The sequence below is a fragment of the Plasmodium berghei genome (genome assembly GCF_900002375.2).
Source record: "Plasmodium berghei ANKA genome assembly, chromosome: 12".
In the NCBI taxonomy this organism is placed as follows: domain Eukaryota; phylum Apicomplexa; class Aconoidasida; order Haemosporida; family Plasmodiidae; genus Plasmodium; species Plasmodium berghei.
Window position 1 is genome coordinate 1,685,971 of NC_036170.2, and position 18,053 is coordinate 1,704,023.

At 21.9% G+C, this 18,053-nt stretch overlaps 6 protein-coding genes across 6 annotated transcripts; 3 read left to right on the top strand and 3 right to left on the bottom strand.

The window, feature by feature from the left end:
* Positions 1-195: 195 nt before the first annotated feature.
* On the bottom strand, positions 196-4,815 carry PBANKA_1244800 (conserved Plasmodium protein, unknown function; the record flags this gene model as incomplete). Its single annotated transcript, XM_034566535.1, has 1 exon — positions 196-4,815. One exon carries the CDS (start codon positions 4,813-4,815, stop codon positions 196-198), a length of 4,620 nt encoding a protein of 1,539 aa, XP_034423122.1.
* Positions 4,816-5,643: 828 nt separating this feature from the next.
* PBANKA_1244900 (conserved Plasmodium protein, unknown function) lies at positions 5,644-9,164 on the top strand (the record flags this gene model as incomplete). The annotated part of the gene is made up of 5 exons (XM_034566536.1): positions 5,644-7,893; positions 8,025-8,199; positions 8,362-8,516; positions 8,818-9,004; positions 9,121-9,164. The coding sequence occupies 5 exons, from the start codon at positions 5,644-5,646 to the stop codon at positions 9,162-9,164; spliced, it is 2,811 nt and encodes a 936-aa protein (XP_034423123.1).
* A 97-nt stretch (positions 9,165-9,261) lies between these two features.
* On the bottom strand, positions 9,262-10,676 carry PBANKA_1245000 (XAP-5 DNA binding protein, putative; the record flags this gene model as incomplete). The annotated part of the gene is made up of 2 exons (XM_034566537.1): positions 9,262-9,399; positions 9,642-10,676. The coding sequence occupies 2 exons, from the start codon at positions 10,674-10,676 to the stop codon at positions 9,262-9,264; spliced, it is 1,173 nt and encodes a 390-aa protein (XP_034423124.1).
* Positions 10,677-11,606: 930 nt separating this feature from the next.
* Positions 11,607-14,567, top strand: PBANKA_1245100 (conserved Plasmodium protein, unknown function; the record flags this gene model as incomplete). The annotated part of the gene is made up of 2 exons (XM_034566538.1): positions 11,607-12,389; positions 12,543-14,567. The coding sequence occupies 2 exons, from the start codon at positions 11,607-11,609 to the stop codon at positions 14,565-14,567; spliced, it is 2,808 nt and encodes a 935-aa protein (XP_034423125.1).
* Positions 14,568-14,701: 134 nt separating this feature from the next.
* On the bottom strand, positions 14,702-15,273 carry PBANKA_1245150 (dolichol-phosphate mannosyltransferase subunit 3, putative; the record flags this gene model as incomplete). The annotated part of the gene is made up of 3 exons (XM_034566539.1): positions 14,702-14,755; positions 14,878-14,985; positions 15,160-15,273. 3 exons carry the CDS (start codon positions 15,271-15,273, stop codon positions 14,702-14,704), a joined length of 276 nt encoding a protein of 91 aa, XP_034423126.1.
* A 392-nt stretch (positions 15,274-15,665) lies between these two features.
* On the top strand, positions 15,666-17,861 carry PBANKA_1245200 (CPW-WPC family protein; the record flags this gene model as incomplete). Its single annotated transcript, XM_034566540.1, has 10 exons — positions 15,666-15,737; positions 15,960-16,011; positions 16,196-16,272; positions 16,516-16,558; positions 16,683-16,750; positions 16,831-16,900; positions 17,019-17,147; positions 17,292-17,433; positions 17,675-17,746; positions 17,834-17,861. The coding sequence occupies 10 exons, from the start codon at positions 15,666-15,668 to the stop codon at positions 17,859-17,861; spliced, it is 753 nt and encodes a 250-aa protein (XP_034423127.1).
* Between the last annotated feature and the right edge of the window lie 192 nt (positions 17,862-18,053).

Below are 18,053 nucleotides of genomic sequence, written 5' to 3' on the forward strand. Positions count from 1 at the left end.
TGCAAATGTGCCGCCTAAATTATATAAAATGCTTATATTATCAAGAAAAAGGGTTATGAAATAGACCTTCTGAAGATTTTATCATTTTCCTATCTGGGCAATTAATAAAATATTTGATAGTGCAAAATTTCTATGGGCTTATTTATTTAGTTATTTATTTTAGGTGCATGTAACCCGTTTGACTATGCCTTTGTTTTATGAATAGGGAATGCCTTCGGCCTTCTTTACCTGTTCATAAAGAATATTATTTTTTTCTATTAAGTTTTTTTTTTTGTTAATGTGATCAAAAATAATTTTAATATTTTCATTGATTCGATAGTTTGCTTTTTTGTGCTTGTGTTCATTAAAAAATACATTGATATAAAAAAATGCCAACTTTAAAATTGAACCAATATCTAAATTATGAATAAATGTTATCAAAATGTTTAATATATATTTTATTTGGTCATTAAAGGGATTATTGATATTTTCAAAATAGATACAATGTTCTGTTAATTGGCCAGATAGCTGCTCGTTGATTTGTGAATATAAATAGATATATAAGCATTGGATTGCAACTTCTTTATTTATCATATATATATTGTTTTTAAAAATTGAAAATAAGAAGGAATATAATTCGGCATGCTTTATATATTTTTCATTTTTATTTAAGTTTAACAAAAAGTATAATGTTATAAAAGAATGATCATTTATATATATTACATCATGTTCATCACTTTCTATTATTTTTTTTATTATAAACTCTATGTTTAAACTAGCTTCGTTTTTCTTACATTGAATAGAATTCCCATCATTTGTTCCGATAGATTGATTAAAATTTGATGGTGTTTCATCATTTGTTGTCCCCTTTAATTGTGTGTATTTCTCGGAAAATATATCTCTTTCAAATGGGTATCCTATTTTATTCTTTGATGAGCTTATTACATTTTCTATATTATTAATATCCGTATTTGTAGTATTATTGTTTAAATGTATGATATATTCATCATTTGGGCTATTACTTAAATAGGTAGTAGCATCATGTACATTATCCTGATGATTGAGAGAATATATATTTTTAATAATATAAAATGGATTATTTAAGCTTGTTGAGAATTGGTATTTTTTTTTTTGTGAAATTGATATTTTGTTTAATTTAAAAAATTTGTAATAAAAAACTTGGAACATATAATAAAAGATTTCTGGTTGATTAAACGATTTTAATAGATATAAAAAATAAACTACATTATTTAAATCAATAGTTCGATTGTTCAAGAAATAATTAAAATATACCTTGACAAAAGATTGAAATAATTGATCGTTAGCTGTTACATTGTCATAAATATTTTTTTCTTGTATTTGTACCAAATATTCCAAAAGATAATTAATTTTTTGTAATGTGTCAAATTCGTTAGAGTTTTTTAAAACAATATCAATTATAATAGAATTGTTAATAAACAAATTATACTTCTTTAATTTAATAGAGATATTTAATATAGAAATAATATAATCATATTTTAGTAAACGATCTGTTTTTGACTGAATATGCTCATAATTTTTTTTAATGGTATATTTAAAAAGGGATAAGTTCGCAGCGTTTTTTTTTAAAATATATAAACATAGTTGATTTAAATCATATAAAGATAGACTTTCCAATATCTTGAAATTATTTTCTATAGACTCTAAATAAATATCTTTAATTTTTTTAAAAAAGTCGTTACACGCTAGCAATTCATTATTGCTTACCATTAGTTTGTATATGCTAATAATTTGGCTTGTATTAAATGTACTAAAATCATTTATTGTGTTATTAACTTCGATATTTTTATTTATTTGGCTAGTATTGCAAGCAATGTTGATTTTGTTTATAATGTTTGATAAATGAAAATTATAAAAAAATTTTATGTTTTCTTTATGTTTAAAGGAATGAGATATATTATTTAGGTGTGTAGATTGATGGTAATCGGAATTGTTATCCTTGTAACCACTTATAAATAAGCATTCATTTGATAAATATTTAATTTCTTCGTCATTACTTAATAAAATTAAGTAGGAAATATAATTTTTAAAAACAAATTTATTGAAATAAGTAAAAAATAAAGCAAATGGGATGTAATAATAATTGTTGTTATATATACAAATAGCTGTTAATAACATTATAAATTCTTTGTCATATAAATTATAATTTTGTATAATATTTCTTTCAATTTTTTTCAATACTATGTGTATGGCTCTTTCCATTTTTATGTCATCGTCATTTATCTTTTGTTCTGATTTTAGCTTTTCAAGATAGTTTAGTATAATAAATGAAGAATTAAAAATTCTTGTTATATCATATATATTTTTACAATTTAAAATAAGCTTATTAATTTCGGTGAAAATTTTATGATACATTTTTATAAAATTCAGGCTATCTATTTTCATTACTATTATGGCATCGCTATTTGTATGTTCCTTGTTCATGTGTGTGTGTGTTTTTATATCAATACTGTTATCATTTTTTATGTTTTCATCAATTTTTTCAATGGGCTTATTTACAACGACATTTTCTTCTATCCTTTTGGCACATCGTGTTATCAGGTTTAATTCTTTGGCAAGAGATATATTAAGCAATATCGACAACAAATGTATATTTAAAAAAGATGACCCAATCCATTGATATATATTATCTATATTTACATAACGATAATCATTAAATTTGCATTGAATAAAATAAAAATAAATAATATTTTTGATTTGTGTGTTGTAATTTCGTTTATTTATAATAAAATTATAGTCATCTACAATTTTTCCTATATCATTTGTATAACGTATATATGTATTTTTTATATATTCATCATTGGCTTGTATAATGTTTAACTTGTGAATATTAATATGATATAAATTTTTTTTGATATATGAATAAGCATATAAAATGTTTAATATATTTTTAAAACCGGTAATTTCATTTTCTTTGTTAATAAAAAAAGGGATAATTTTATTAAGAAACGCATATCTTCTAAGGAATGCACAATAATATAATATCTTACATATAAATATTATGTTATATTCGTTTATATATATTATTTTATTTTTATCTTTTTTGTCAAACAGTTCATTTTCTAGATATTTGAATACTTTATCAGACAAATTATCTATTTTATAGAAAATATTCTTTAAATATAATGAGATATCTATCGAATTATTATAACAGTTGTTTTTGGAAATAGTTATATCTTCTGTTTGTTTTGATGTGTTAAAAATAGTTGGTTGATCATTGTTTTGTGCATTTCCTTCCCCCTCCTCTTTTTGCTGATTTAAATATGGATAATAATTTTGATTGTTTAATAAAATTTTGTAAAATGATCTAATTAAAAGAAAGCTATTTTCCAAACTAAAATTGTAAAAATAATTTTTTTTTATAATATTAATTAAAAATGTAATAACATCATGATTTAATAAATTGATTTCTGAGTATACATATAGCAATAAAAGAGAAGAGTAATAGTCCAATTTTTGTTTATAACGAAAATATTGTATACTATGTGTGTAAATACTTATATCATTATAAAAGGTACACATATCAAATAATATTTTTATAAGGGCATTATTATTATCATTGGAAAATATCCCAGTATTATTTTCCTTTGTATTATTATTTTTATTATGATTATACTTTTTTTCTTTTCCATATTGATTAAAATATTTCAATAATTCATTTTCTATGTGGTTTATTAAGATATCGTTTTTTATTTTTAGTGACTTGAAAATTTGGCATATCATTAAAATTTCTTCACATTTAATTAATTTTTTTTTTTTAATTAATAAATCAAGTAAAAATGAAATATATCCATTATTTTTGCAATGGGTACCAGGGTTTTCACTTTCAGTTTTCCCATTTTTATTTCCATCATTTTGATTAGCAGTATAATCTTTAACATCATTTCCCAAGTTGAGGTTGTTAGTACTATTATCAATTTTGTTTATATCATAAATACTAAAATAAAGTAGAATGTTGCAAATATGGTGGGGATAATAATTAATAAATGCATCGTTTATGTTATTATCTTTTTGATCAATTTGTAGGGAAATGTTGTATTGATGTTTCTTAAAAATATCAATTTCTTTTAAAAACATATTAACAATTTCTGTAACATATTCATTATCTGTTATTTTTAGTTTATAAAAAGCATTAAAAAAAATAGAATAATTAATAATGTCAAAAGATAAATTATTTTGTATAATAATATGTAGAAATTTGTTTATTAATTTCATATCTTTGATTTTTAATTTTGCGTGGGCATTCAATATAATTGAAAACGATTTAATATCTACAAATGTGTAGTGCTTAATTAAATGGTTATTAAAATATTTTAATAAATATACAACCATTTCATTATTTTCTACATTTCCAATAATACTATATAATTTGACTATTTCTTCTATATTAAATTGAGTTAATTTTTGAATAGCAGTTTCTATAAGACAATTAAATGTATTTTTATATGCATTAAGATTTATATTTTCTAAATATAATTTAATTAATAATATTATCTTTGATGGGGTAAGGAACTTATATATCATTTCAACTCTTTTGTTAATTTGGTTATAAATAGTTATATTGTTAATATTTTCATTTTTTAATAAACAGCTATATCTGTATAATTCTACACATGTCATATTATATATATTTTTGTTAATGACATTTTTTTTTTTTTGGACAAAGGAATAATTGATCTTACTTAGACTGTGAATGTGCGCTTTTTTAATCGTATACTCAATCCATAGACCCTTGCATATATCATTAGTTGTGGTACAATTATATATATGTAAATTTTTGGGGATTTTCCTTATCATTGTAAAAAAAAAAAAGAGAGACTGTATGTATGATATTTATGCGATAGAGAAACTTCGATGCAATATCAGTCTAAAACGTATTCATCACTTCCAAGCTTTCCATTTTAATGCATATAGAAGGTTGGCAAATGTGTGCAAATTGATGAGAAGTAAAAAAAGTAGCCTAGGATTTCACATTTTTTAAAAAGGGTATATTTTTTTAACAGCAATATTATGCGTAAGATTTAACAAAAATTAAAATCAAAGGAAAAAAAACTAATTAAAAATAATAGATAAAAAATTGTTTCATATAGTGAAATAAAACACCCCAAAAATATAAATATGGTTCTCAAAATATTATAGTTATTTCTTCTACAATATAAGAAAAAATTAAAATATTAATAATAATCAAAATTGCAAAAAAATTTCCTTTTATCACAGCATTATCCTATGTATTTTTATAGAAATTGATATGAGGAAAAGGGAACATAAACGCATAAATGTTTTTATAGAATATATTGTTATTTTTTTATATATGTATTTATATGAGTTTGATTGCTCAAGTGTATTTTTTTTTTGATACTATATTAATAGTATGATTTAGTGCAATAAAATTTGCGTTTAAGTTTGTAAATTTTTTTATTATTTTTTTGATTTGTGGAGAAAAATGCAGGAAAATAAATTAAATATATATAATGAAAATTGGTAAAATATACGACATGTGAAAGGGTATATTTTTATTTTTATTTTTTTTTTGCTCATTTCTATTTTTTATTTCAATTGTGAAAATACAAGTTTATAAATATGTTTTCACAGTTTCAGAACTATATAATTTAAAATATTGTTATAATGGCTTGCGTGATGTATGTTTTTTTGGTGTATGCGGTTGGGTGGGCATTTACATTTGTATCAAATGCGTTAAATTTTTGCAACTATGGCGAATATATTAAAAATAATAAATGTTATGAATGTGAAGAAAACAAGTATTCAAATTTTAAGAATGCTGAAAGCTGCTTTAGTTGCCCTCCATCTAGTTACAACAATAAAAGAGCTTCGAAATTTATACATAGTTGCTCATGTGATTCGAATTATTATTTGAATTATATAGGGAATAAGTGTGATAAGTGCTCTGATATAACTAGTTATTTTTTCTGTGAAAACAATCTTAATGAATTATATGTAGATAATGTAGAATATTTTTTAAAGCATACAAATGAAATTAATTTTAAAAATTATGATAGGTGCTCTACAAAAAAAGACAGAAAAAACATATATCCATTTATGAATAATATTTTTATTTATTGTAAAAGTCCAGGTGTTTGTTTAGATACTTGTGGGAAATGCTCAGAAAATAATGAAGGATTTATATGTAATAATTGCAAAGAAAATTATTATAAAAATATATATTTAAAATATTCTACATGTAAGGAATGCTATAATACTATAACTTCTATAATTATTATAATAATTTATTGCATTGTATTCCTTATCTTTCTAATGACACTATTTAAGTATATAAACGTTAGTCTATATTTTTATCATTTAAATATTTATAAAAAAGAAACAATATATTTTTTACATTATTTTCGTGAATTTATGTTTTATTTATCTCTTATTTTTTTGCTAAGTTTTTCAAATGATCTAATTGAAAATGAACAAGAAAATTATATTTCTTATGAACACCAAAATAAAAAACAAAAAGCATATCTACAATATGGGAATTTAGCGAATATGCATTATGTTTTGAACATTTATTTGCATAATTTATTTTTTGATATTATTAAAGTAATTCATTTAAATTTTTTAAATTATGCTAATATAGGCTGTTTACATTTCCTTAAGGCAAATTCGAAATTACACACAATAGAAATAATTGTTTTTATATTTTTTGTTGTTCTATTTGTTTGTTTAACATTACTATGTAATTTTATATTTTTATACTTAAGAAGAAGCGTACAAAAGTATGCTAGGAATATAGGAATTAATATAATTAATTTGTCTAGTAACTTGGATCATTGTTCGGAAAGGGAAGATATCGATAGCGTTCAGAGTAATAATGAAAATATAAATAACAATATTAAAAAAAGCTATGTAAAACAATTCAAGAAAACATGGTTATACCCATTTTTATTTCCTAATTTTTGCCATTATACTTTTATAAATGTAACTTTTTTTTATGATAACGATGTTGTCGATTTTTTCAAAAATTGTGTTCAAATATATTATTACCAATATGTTCATATAATTATGTATATGAGTAGTTGTTTTATTATGTTTATTTTTTTGTCGGGTTATATATGTATTGGTATATTTAATTATAATATATCGTATTATGATACAGAAACATTGTGCTATGATAATATTCATTTGAAAGTTACTAAATTTATGGGGATATTAATAATTTCTATTTTTTGCTTTATTTATTATATAATAGTCTTTGTTTCGATTCTTAGAGTTCCATGTATTTTAAGAGCAGAATATAAATACAAATATACATATGGATTTTATACATTTTTGTGTAAAAAAAATAAACATTATTACTACATTTTTAGAACTGTATTCACAAATTTATTATTTTTAATGAATATGCAATTGCCTAATAATTTAAAATGTTTTATTTATATGTCTTTTTTTTTTATTTTGTTCATTTGTATTACCATGTTTTTAGATCCTCATATTAAGATAAAAGAGTATAATATAAAATTAGAAAGTTTTTTTTTTATGTTTTTATTTTTTTTTAATATTCAATTAGAACAAATAAGAATAGTAACATATAATATAGTGTTACGAGCTTCATTGTCTATATTAACATTAATGATATATTCTTTTATATTGCTTTATTATTTATTTTACATGTTAAGAGATGTTTATATGTATTATAGTTTATATAAAGATTATATAAAAAATAAAAATAATATCATTGAAAAAAATGAGAAGCATTGTAAATATTTGGAGTATTATATTTATTACTATTTAAATAAAAAGATGGATATAAACATATCGAACATTGATAGCGATGGAAAAAAAGATGCAGATGATTTATGTAGAGACAATGCCGACGAAGATTTGTTATTAGAAAATTGTGGTGCCCCTCAAATGGTTTGCAAAAAAAAATAAAAACAAAAATATAAAATAGAATTATAAATTTATTATTGAAAGATTGTGTTAAAGTATTCTAATATAATATATATGTATTACTTTTTTTCTTACATATTTCGAATAAATCAAAGAAATTTTTATCAAAAAAGGACATAAACTATATTTACTATAGGTGTGTGTTTATATCTCCCTTTATTCCAGAAACAATTATTCAGTTGCTGTTCATAGTGAAAAACATAAATCATATTATTCATTTAAGAAAAAATAAATCAAATGATGAAGTATATAATTTCATATTCGAAAATGGTAATACCATTTAAAATTAAAAAAAAAAGTATATTTTGTGTATTAAATATGGAATTATTTTTAACACCCAATAGGTGTATACATGTATTTTCGTATTTATTAAAATGTCTATATAAGTCATATATATGGAAGACATATTATTCGCTTTACATAACTTTTTAGGCTACATAGAAATTCAAAAAACATCTATTGATAGATTTATATCAAAATCAAAACATGTTTTTATTAAAAAGTTCCAAAGGAATTATAAGTTATTTAAAGAAACGATGATAAACATATTCTCAAACCTAGTTAGGAGTATCAAATGCTATAAAGACGTAAATTACGAATAAATGAAAATAAAATTGACAATTTTATTGCTTGGTATTATTTTTTCAAAATATTATAACAATTTTCACTTATGATTTATTAATATCCAATTATAACAAATGAGTATTCCCCCTTATGCATAATTTGTGTATAATATAGAATTGTATTCAAATTATGCATTAATTTTAAAATATTAATAAAAATTGGCAATAATCATAAGAATTTTTAATCAAATATTGTTTATTATGCCTTATTGTAAATGTTTATAATATATTATAAAATTAATTTTATAATTTTTACATTTTTTAGTTGTATATAAGGGAATGTGTTGCTGAACGAATCAAAAAAAAATATAAAATAAACGAAATTGATAAAAATATAGTAATATATGATGAAAATTATGAGCAAAGCCATATTAATACATTTTTGTACAAGCTAAGAGGATTAAACGAAAATGTGTGCACAAAAAATAAGCAATTTTCTCTCCTATTTCCGAGTAAGCATTTTTGTGTATAATGGCAATAATAAATATATACCTATTCATATATATATGGTAAAGATAAATTAGCGTAAGCTTTATATTTTATTAATATGGTTTTAATTTATATACAGGTATAGACAATGTTGTATTAAAAACAAAAAAAAAGTTTACATAAAAAAATACACAATTATAAAAGAATAGATAAATAGTGAATCATCGAATTAAAAAAGTATATAATAAAATAATTAAAGCAAAATGGTCAAGCAATATAGTTACGACAAATTGTTAAATAAATCTTTATAGTTAGTTCCATAATTTGTTAAGGGCTTATAAATTTCCCATTTTGAAGCCGGAAATATATGTTTATTTCTTTCATACCATTTTCGTTCTACTAGTTTCCCTGCATGAGTCTAAAAATAGTATGTAAATAAATATAATGATGTATTATATACATAAATGAGCATGTGCATATAACTTTTTGTATGTCGAATTGAAACACACCTGAATATGTGTAAATTTTTTAGAAAAGTTACGTTTAACATATTAATTCAAGCATTTATGATATATATCATGCAATTATAAAAACATGTACTCAAAGAAATAAAAAATATATATATATATCGAACAAAAATGAGCGTTATTTTTGACTTACATCAGTCTTGTTCTTTCTTATGTTCGTAATTCCCGACAAATCTTCTACAGCATCAAAAGAAAACAATGGGCCTGTTTTTCCTTGAGCTTTATTTTTAATTAGTTCATAAAAGGTTAAATAATTTGGAAGAATAAGATCTTCTTTTACAAACATTAATGTTTCACATGATGCGGATCTTAAATTTGTAAATTCATGTTTTAAATTATCTACACATTTATTTATAAATTGTCCTATAGTATTTTTTTGCTTAATCAATATTTTTCTTCTATGACCAGAACCATCATAATATGAATATGTAACTTCGATGTCTTTTTCCTTTTGCTCGTTTTCTAATTTGAAATATAATTCTCTCAACTCTTTTTTTTTTAATTCTATTTTTCTATCTCTATCCTTATCTTTTAAAAAGGATGTGTTTACAGTAGGGTCTTTCATAATTTTTTTGAATTCATTTTCTTCTTCATTTTTTGGTTTGCTTTTATTTTCTGTATTATCACTTTTTCCTTTTTGTAAAATTTTATCATTATAATTTTTGTTAATTTGTTCAGTTTCGTTAGGAGATTTTTCCGTTTTTTCTTGTTCGTTTTGTTCTTTTTCTGAAGAAATTTCATCTGATTTATTTTTTGGGGTTTCTGATTTTTTTTCGTCGTTTTTATCTTCGTCTTCTTCTTCATCATCATCGGAGCAAAAAGACAATTTAAAATTGGTATGTTTTTTATGTTTAGTATCTTTAGAAATTTCATTATATGTTGTATCCTTTTCCTTACTAAAAATTTTATCCTTTATTTTTTTATATTCATGAACTGTTCTTAGGCCAACAGTTTCATTAATTAATTTATCATCATCATTTTTATTTTTAACAAACATTTGATTTAATTTCGGAGCCATTAAGTTTTGTTTTTTGATGTTTTCCTTTTTCTCCAAAAATTCTTTTTCCTTTCGTTTTCTTTCTAAAATATATTTTTGAACTTTTCCATTTTCGCTATTAATTATACTGTCAATTAAATCGGCGGTATTATCTGGTTTTCTAAAATTCATCTTGACTTGTTTTCTTTGCAAATAACAATATTTTAGCATATATTATAAATAATAAATTTGATATTTATTCGTTATATTTGTGTGATTATTTATCCCCTTTTTGTATTCCAGAATTTTATAAAATTATTCTCGTGTTTCGAGAGTTCACTATGTGACAACAAAAAAAATGTTATAACATTTTTGGCTGTTATGGGATAAATTTTTATATATTTACATGGGTATGTTTTTTCTAATGTTATTCTTTTTCCCTTTTAATATTTAATATAATTTAATTTAAAAATCATGTTTTTTATGTACCAATTTTGTTTTTTTAGTAAGATTAGTGTTTATCTTGAATAAGCAGGAATTATTTTTTTTTTCAAGTTGCTTTATAGAAATTAATTATACCCATATACAATTCATGGATATATAATTTTGATGCATTGTTTTGATTTGAGAAAAAATATATATTTTATTTAAAATTTATATTTTTATTATTTAATTTTTAATGTTTTTGTTTAATTTAAATATTTTTAGAAATATAGAGGATGAAGAAAAAAGGGGGATATACCAATTTTTTTGTTTTTAAGATATGGAAGACGTACATATATATATATATATAACAAAGTATATATAGTTTCATTTTTAATGTTTGTGATTATATAATTATTATAGTATACATAATTGAAAATGGTGTATGTTGTATATTATATACGCATTACTAATTTTTATTAATCTGTAAATATCATTGATGTATGTATATATAGTTACGAAAACTATGAAAGAAAAGAACTTTTCGAACTTGAGGAAAGCGAATCATACCCTACTGTTTTGTATATGTAGAAACCTATACAATATAAAGTATAAGATATATTAATTTATAAAGCGTTTAAACAAAATTCGCTTGAAGCTATAGAAAAAAATATGTGTGCATATAGAAACGAATGAAAAATGTTTGAAAATAAACGTGCCATAAATGGTATAGAAAATGAAATAAATGTTATAGAACATGAAATAAATGTATATAACCAAAAAGAAACAAAATTTGAAGAGTCTGAAAAATTTAGTAATAAAGAAAATGTAAATTATAATAATTTTACTAGCTTTGTTCATTTAATATGTAAAGTGAAAAATGTGAGGAAACATGGAAAATCTTTGTTTTTTTGTGATGCAACATTAAATGATAATTGGGACAATAATAATAATAATAATTTGTTTTTTTACAAATATCAATGTTTGGGCAGCGCGCGTAAGGATAACAATGCAAATATACACGAAACAAATAAAAGATCGAATATTGACAAATACTATTTAGTAAAAAATATATTCAATGAAAATGTAATAACAAAAAAGGGTAATATACAACTAATGATAAACAAATACTTTTATGTAAATGAAGAAAAGTTTGTATTATATGAAAATTATTTATTGAATAAATACAAAAAAAAATATTTATATGAGGATAAGGAGACAAAGTTGATAAACTTTTCTCTGTACTATTCATTAAATTTATCTAAGAAGTATTTTTCGAACTTGGAAAATGATGAGAATAAAGTGGATGAAAATGATGATACTGAATATAAAATTCCATTAGTATTATTGAATGAATATATAAAACATGACATGACCAAAAAATTAATAAAAACGGATTCTTTATTATACATTATTGGATTCCCTGCTTTGACAAATACGAATGAAAAATCAATAATAGTATTTTCTTCCTACTTGCTAAAGGTAAAAATAATATACCCCATTAAATTGTGTACAACTTAAACAGAATATACTAGTATATATTATTATGTATGTATATATATATATATATATATATACATAGATAAGTTTATTCATGGTAGTAATTTATAATATATGTCGCATTTTTGTTTATAGGTGAATTATGAATACTTTAATATTAGAGAACTACTGGCTTTGTTTGGAAAAAAACAATTTTCCGTTTTAACATTATGTAGATCTTTAATAGTAAAGGATGATTACATTTATAACATGTACAAAAATGAGTGTGCGAAAAAAAAACAATACATATTGAATATTGTATATAAAAATAAAAATTACGAAAGTATATCCAACCAAAAAATGAATAATTTTGAAATTTTTATAATTAAAATGATTGATGTCATACCCAAATTATTTGAAATACAATACAGTGACTTTAAATATAAAATAAATGATATTCAGAATACAGAAAACAAAAATATATTATGTAACGATTTCAATCTGAATGCAATTAATGACATTACACTAACTGAGGATGGAATAATCCCAAATAAAGCTAGTGATAATATGAATGAAGATGGGGAAAAAAATGAAAAAAAAAAGAAGAAAAAAAAAAAAAAAAAAGACATAGTATCCTATATGAACAATAAAAAAATTCCACAAATACACTGGATGATTAATCATATAAAAGAAATTCTCAAAGAGATAAAAAAGAAAAATTCAAAAACAAATTTCAGTTTTTATTACGAAGATATAATTTCAAGAATCGGCGATTTAGTTAATAAATATATAGAAAGTGATAGTACACTTTTTGAAAATTATTTGGAATTTCTAAAGATGTTTATTGAAAAGAATAATAATGTAATTAATGAAGTAAATGTTAAAAAAATAAATGATAACTATGAAATGTGTTTGAAAAAAAATGCAAATATTTTCGAAAAATTAAATTGGAAAAGTATAGATTTTTACAATATTAAGGATTTTTACATGGATATTGATAATATTAAAAAAGAGGATAACGTTGAAAATTATGATTTTAAGCAAAAGGATGAAAAATGGAAAACTGTTTATTCCAATGTATGTCACACAGATTGCGACAATGAAAATAAAGATAGAACAAAAAATGAAGAAGAAAATACCAGTTATAAAAATTGCGAAAAAAAAAAAAAATCATATAATGAAATTCATACCAATGCTTCTTATAATGAAATTATAGGTATTGAATATAACGTTAATAATAGAAATAAAACAAAGAATGGCATAGTTACAAATATAGATACTAATAATTTATCGTATGATTATTGTATATTGGATGTAGGAGGAGGTAAAGGAGATTTGGGTATATATATTTCATTAGCTTTTAAAAATGTATTAGTAATAATATTAGATATAAATGTAAGTTCTCTTATTAATTGTTTTATTAAAATATATGTGAACAAAATTAAAAATGTTTTAATAGTTCATGAATCTATATTAAATTTTGATTTTAAAAAATATAAAATCGATTTAATAGTTGGGTTGCATTGTTGTGGAGGTTTAACTGATTACACATTAAATAAATGTATCAATGAAACAATACCATTTCTTATTTGTTCATGTTGTTATACTAAATTTAGAGATTTAAGAAAATATATATTTGACTTTAAAAATTATGGTATAATGAATGAAATTAGTAATTATATTTACAAAAAAGGGTACGAAAATTGTCAAATAAATCATGAAGAAACTAATAAAAATGACATACAAATTAATGACATGAAATGGCAAAGTAATGATTTGGTTAATTATACAAATATAATCAATTTCGATAGAGACGATAAAGATGGATCCTATCAAATCGAAAACTGTATAGATGGTGAAAATCATACCGATGAAGAAGATAATAGTGATTGCAACAACAAAAAGAGCAAATATGATAAATATGGTAAAAAAAAAATTCGAAGAAGCATACCAACTATATATTCGTTTGTTAATTTATTATCAAAATTATGTGAAAGTGAAAATATAAATATATCACATAAATGTATGCATTTATATAATAATATAAGATTTTGTATTTTGCAAAAAATATTTAATGACAACAATAAGGAAGGAAAAAAGAAAAAGTTAACATTATCTTTGCATTCATTCCAAATAGCCTTTTCACCAAAAAATATAGTTTTAAAGGGTTATTTTAAATAAACCATCAACATAAAATGTACGAATATAAAGTGAAGTAAAAATAGATACACAAAAAATGCAATAATTTATTTCACAAAAAATTTTAAATGGAATTTTAATAATTTTGCCAAAAATTTTGATAGCTGTTTTTATCTTTAGGTAAAGGTAAAATTTTTCATTTGCAATTTCCTTTTTATGGTATCCAGTTCCTTCAACAAAAAATAGTGAGGAATGTAAACAGGAAAGATGAATATACTATCAATATGTATATGTCAATGTATCTTTAAGAAGTTATAACTGTTGAGAAGTTTGTATTTTATTTTTTATTTACCTCTAATAGCGTATTCTGGTCATGAGGTATAATATTAACATTATATATACTTATGGATATGGAAACTAATGCATAAACACCTAAAGTGAGTATAAGGTATAAAGGAATCTGCAAATTGAAAAAAAACAGGAAAAATGTGTGTATATATAGTCTATACACTTTTGCTATATGCATTTCCAAACATGGCTTATGACATAAGGGTTGTAAGGATTTTCCATTTGTTCATGTTATATTTGTATTATATCCTATAATATGTACAGAAATATATTTTCAGTTTTATACTAGTATCCATTTATGTAAGGAATCCGATTTTTTATATTTGTCAAATTTGTATATCCATAAAATTGTAGAAAAAAGTAAAATTATGATAACAATTTTTCCCTTTGTAAGCTGCATAATGCTATTTTGTTATGTTAACAATCTTATTATTTATGTTTTTTTCTTTTTGTTTTTTTATATGAATTATGTTTGTATTTTTTTCCTATTTATTAATATTAACGAAATTACCAAAAAAAAGACTTTGAAAAATGTGTATAAGCTTATGTAAGTACACCATAACAGTATTAAAGATGAATTGTGCATTAAAACTTGTTTATTTTACGTAAGAAATAAAATAGTTTACTAAAAGGGTTAATATAAACTGCATATATTTTTATGTATGATCTCTCAATTCGTGAAATAGTATATCTGTCGTGTATGTGCAAAGGGAGGTGGGGAAAAAATAATACTAAATAAAAAACTATCTCATTCTTAAACATAAAACAATACAATATTATATATTAAGAAAAATGAATTATTTTTATTTATTTGTACTATTTCTTTTTTTATATACGGAATTAAATTTATGTGAAAATGAAAAAGTAAGTTAAAATAAGTATATAAATAAAAAAAAATTATGAATATAGTGCATAGCAATAATGTTGCAAGCTAGTAGCAACAAGATACTCGTTTAACTATGAAATATGAACAAAGTTGTATTTAAAATAAAATAAAAGGTTGTAAAATAACTTAAATTTAATTTTTGATTCTTTTTTTCATCTTTTTCTTCCCTTCACTTATGAATTTAAAAAAAATATTTGAAGAAAAATGAATTATTTTCTAGCAGTGAATTAGAAAATATAGGGGGGAGTGCAGGTTTAAAAAAATATAATAATATATATATTTCACGTGCACATATATAGAGAAATCGATAAGAAAGATGTTTTTAATTAAAGTATTTAATAAATTTTGTAGATCATATAACATAACTATTGTGTTCACTAAACAAAATAACAAAATCATGGAAATATGAAAAATTTAAGTACACAAAAATTTATAGGTGGCATTATTACGGGATCCTCAAATTTATCCGCACACACAAATCCACATCCTTCCATTACGAATGTTGCTGGAGATGTAAAATGATAAATATAAAAATTAGAATAAAAAATGAACATAGAAAAATATATATGTGTATCTATACATGTGAAAATATTTGTGAAGTAGATCTTATTATAATACATATTGATGTATTCGTAAAAATGCATGTATTAAAATAATTTTTATTATTTAAGAATGTAATAAATAATGTGTATATAAACTATTCAAGAATTAGTTTGACTAAATTATTTATTTTGGTGAATATTTTCCACATTGCAGATAATTCATGGTCTAAAGAATGCTTCACCCCCAATTGTTGAATGTAATATCGTTTTATTATTTTTTTTGTTATTTACTTTTTATTTTGTTCCTATAATTATATGGAGAAATTAAATTTAAGATTTGTTTATTAATACAATTGATTAATTGTTAATTTATTCTACTAGTAAATGAAGAAACTTTAATTGATCCTGATGTTATTTGCGAAAGGGATTATAATATACCATGCCCCGAGGTTAGTAATTTTTTTTTTTCTAATATTGTTTGTTTTTATTATATCCTAAAATTGTTCAATTTAATGTATAATATTTTTAGGATTATACTTATATTGGATCTGTTCATAAAACTTATGATGAGATATGTGCACCATCACCAACTTATGATGGTTTGAAAAAACGAAAAAATTAAATATTATTTTGTTATGAATATTTATGAATTGACTACTTTTAATCGTTTGCTCTCTTACTTTTTTGTTTGTTTCTGAATTTTTATTTTATTGGTAGGGCCTTGCATAGGTGAAGAATTGAACATAAAGAACATGTCTGATTCCAGAAAGGAGCATTGGTCAATAAAATGTAAAACGTCATGGCCTTGTAGAAAATGTGTAAGGGACTACACTTCATTTTGTCCAGGTTCACAAATAAAAAAAAATAATAATATATGAAAATGGGAATAAATTGACTTATATTTATTATGATTTTTGCTCCCGCACATATATATACTACCTTTAATGTGAGAACATAAACAAAATATACTTTTCTTTTATTTTTTTGAAGAAAAATGGAATAAAGTGGAAGGAACTATAAGATCTTGTAAACCATCTAGAGATTATATGGGTCCTTGTAAATATCAGACAAATTTTTCTGGGCACAATATAGAAATGCTAAGCGACTGGAGCTTAAAATGTGAAGCTTGGTGGTAATTTAAAAAAGGAAATAAATAAAGCAAAAAAATTAGAGAAAAAATTATATATAATATTAACAATAAATGAGAAGGGATAGAAAAGTATTATTTAATAAGAATGTTTTATGCTGTGCAAGAGAATACACAAAACAATAGTATTGTATATTGCTTGTTAAATTTTTTTTTTTAATAATATTACAATTAATGTGTGACTATATATTAATTAAATTTTGTTTATAATTTATGATTTAAACAGGCCATGTGATCATATAGATTTATTCCCTGATTGCCCAGATAGTGATATACCCATTACTGCAGCTGCTACTCGGTTATACTTAAAAGAAACAAAACATTATATAAATAAGCGATATTAAATATTCATTATATATAAATATATTTAAAAAATTTTATGTAGATGGAGATTGATGAGGAATTATCAGTGAGTTTTTATTATCTTCTTTTTAAATTATAAGATATATAATCTGCTATTATTGATAATTTGTATAATTTGTTTGTTTTTTTAATTTTTTAAATTCTATATACATGTAGCTGCATATTTACTTTTATTTTCGTGGTATTTTTTTACTTATTGTTAACACATTATTGTCTAAATTTGTGTGGTAATTATTTAAGTT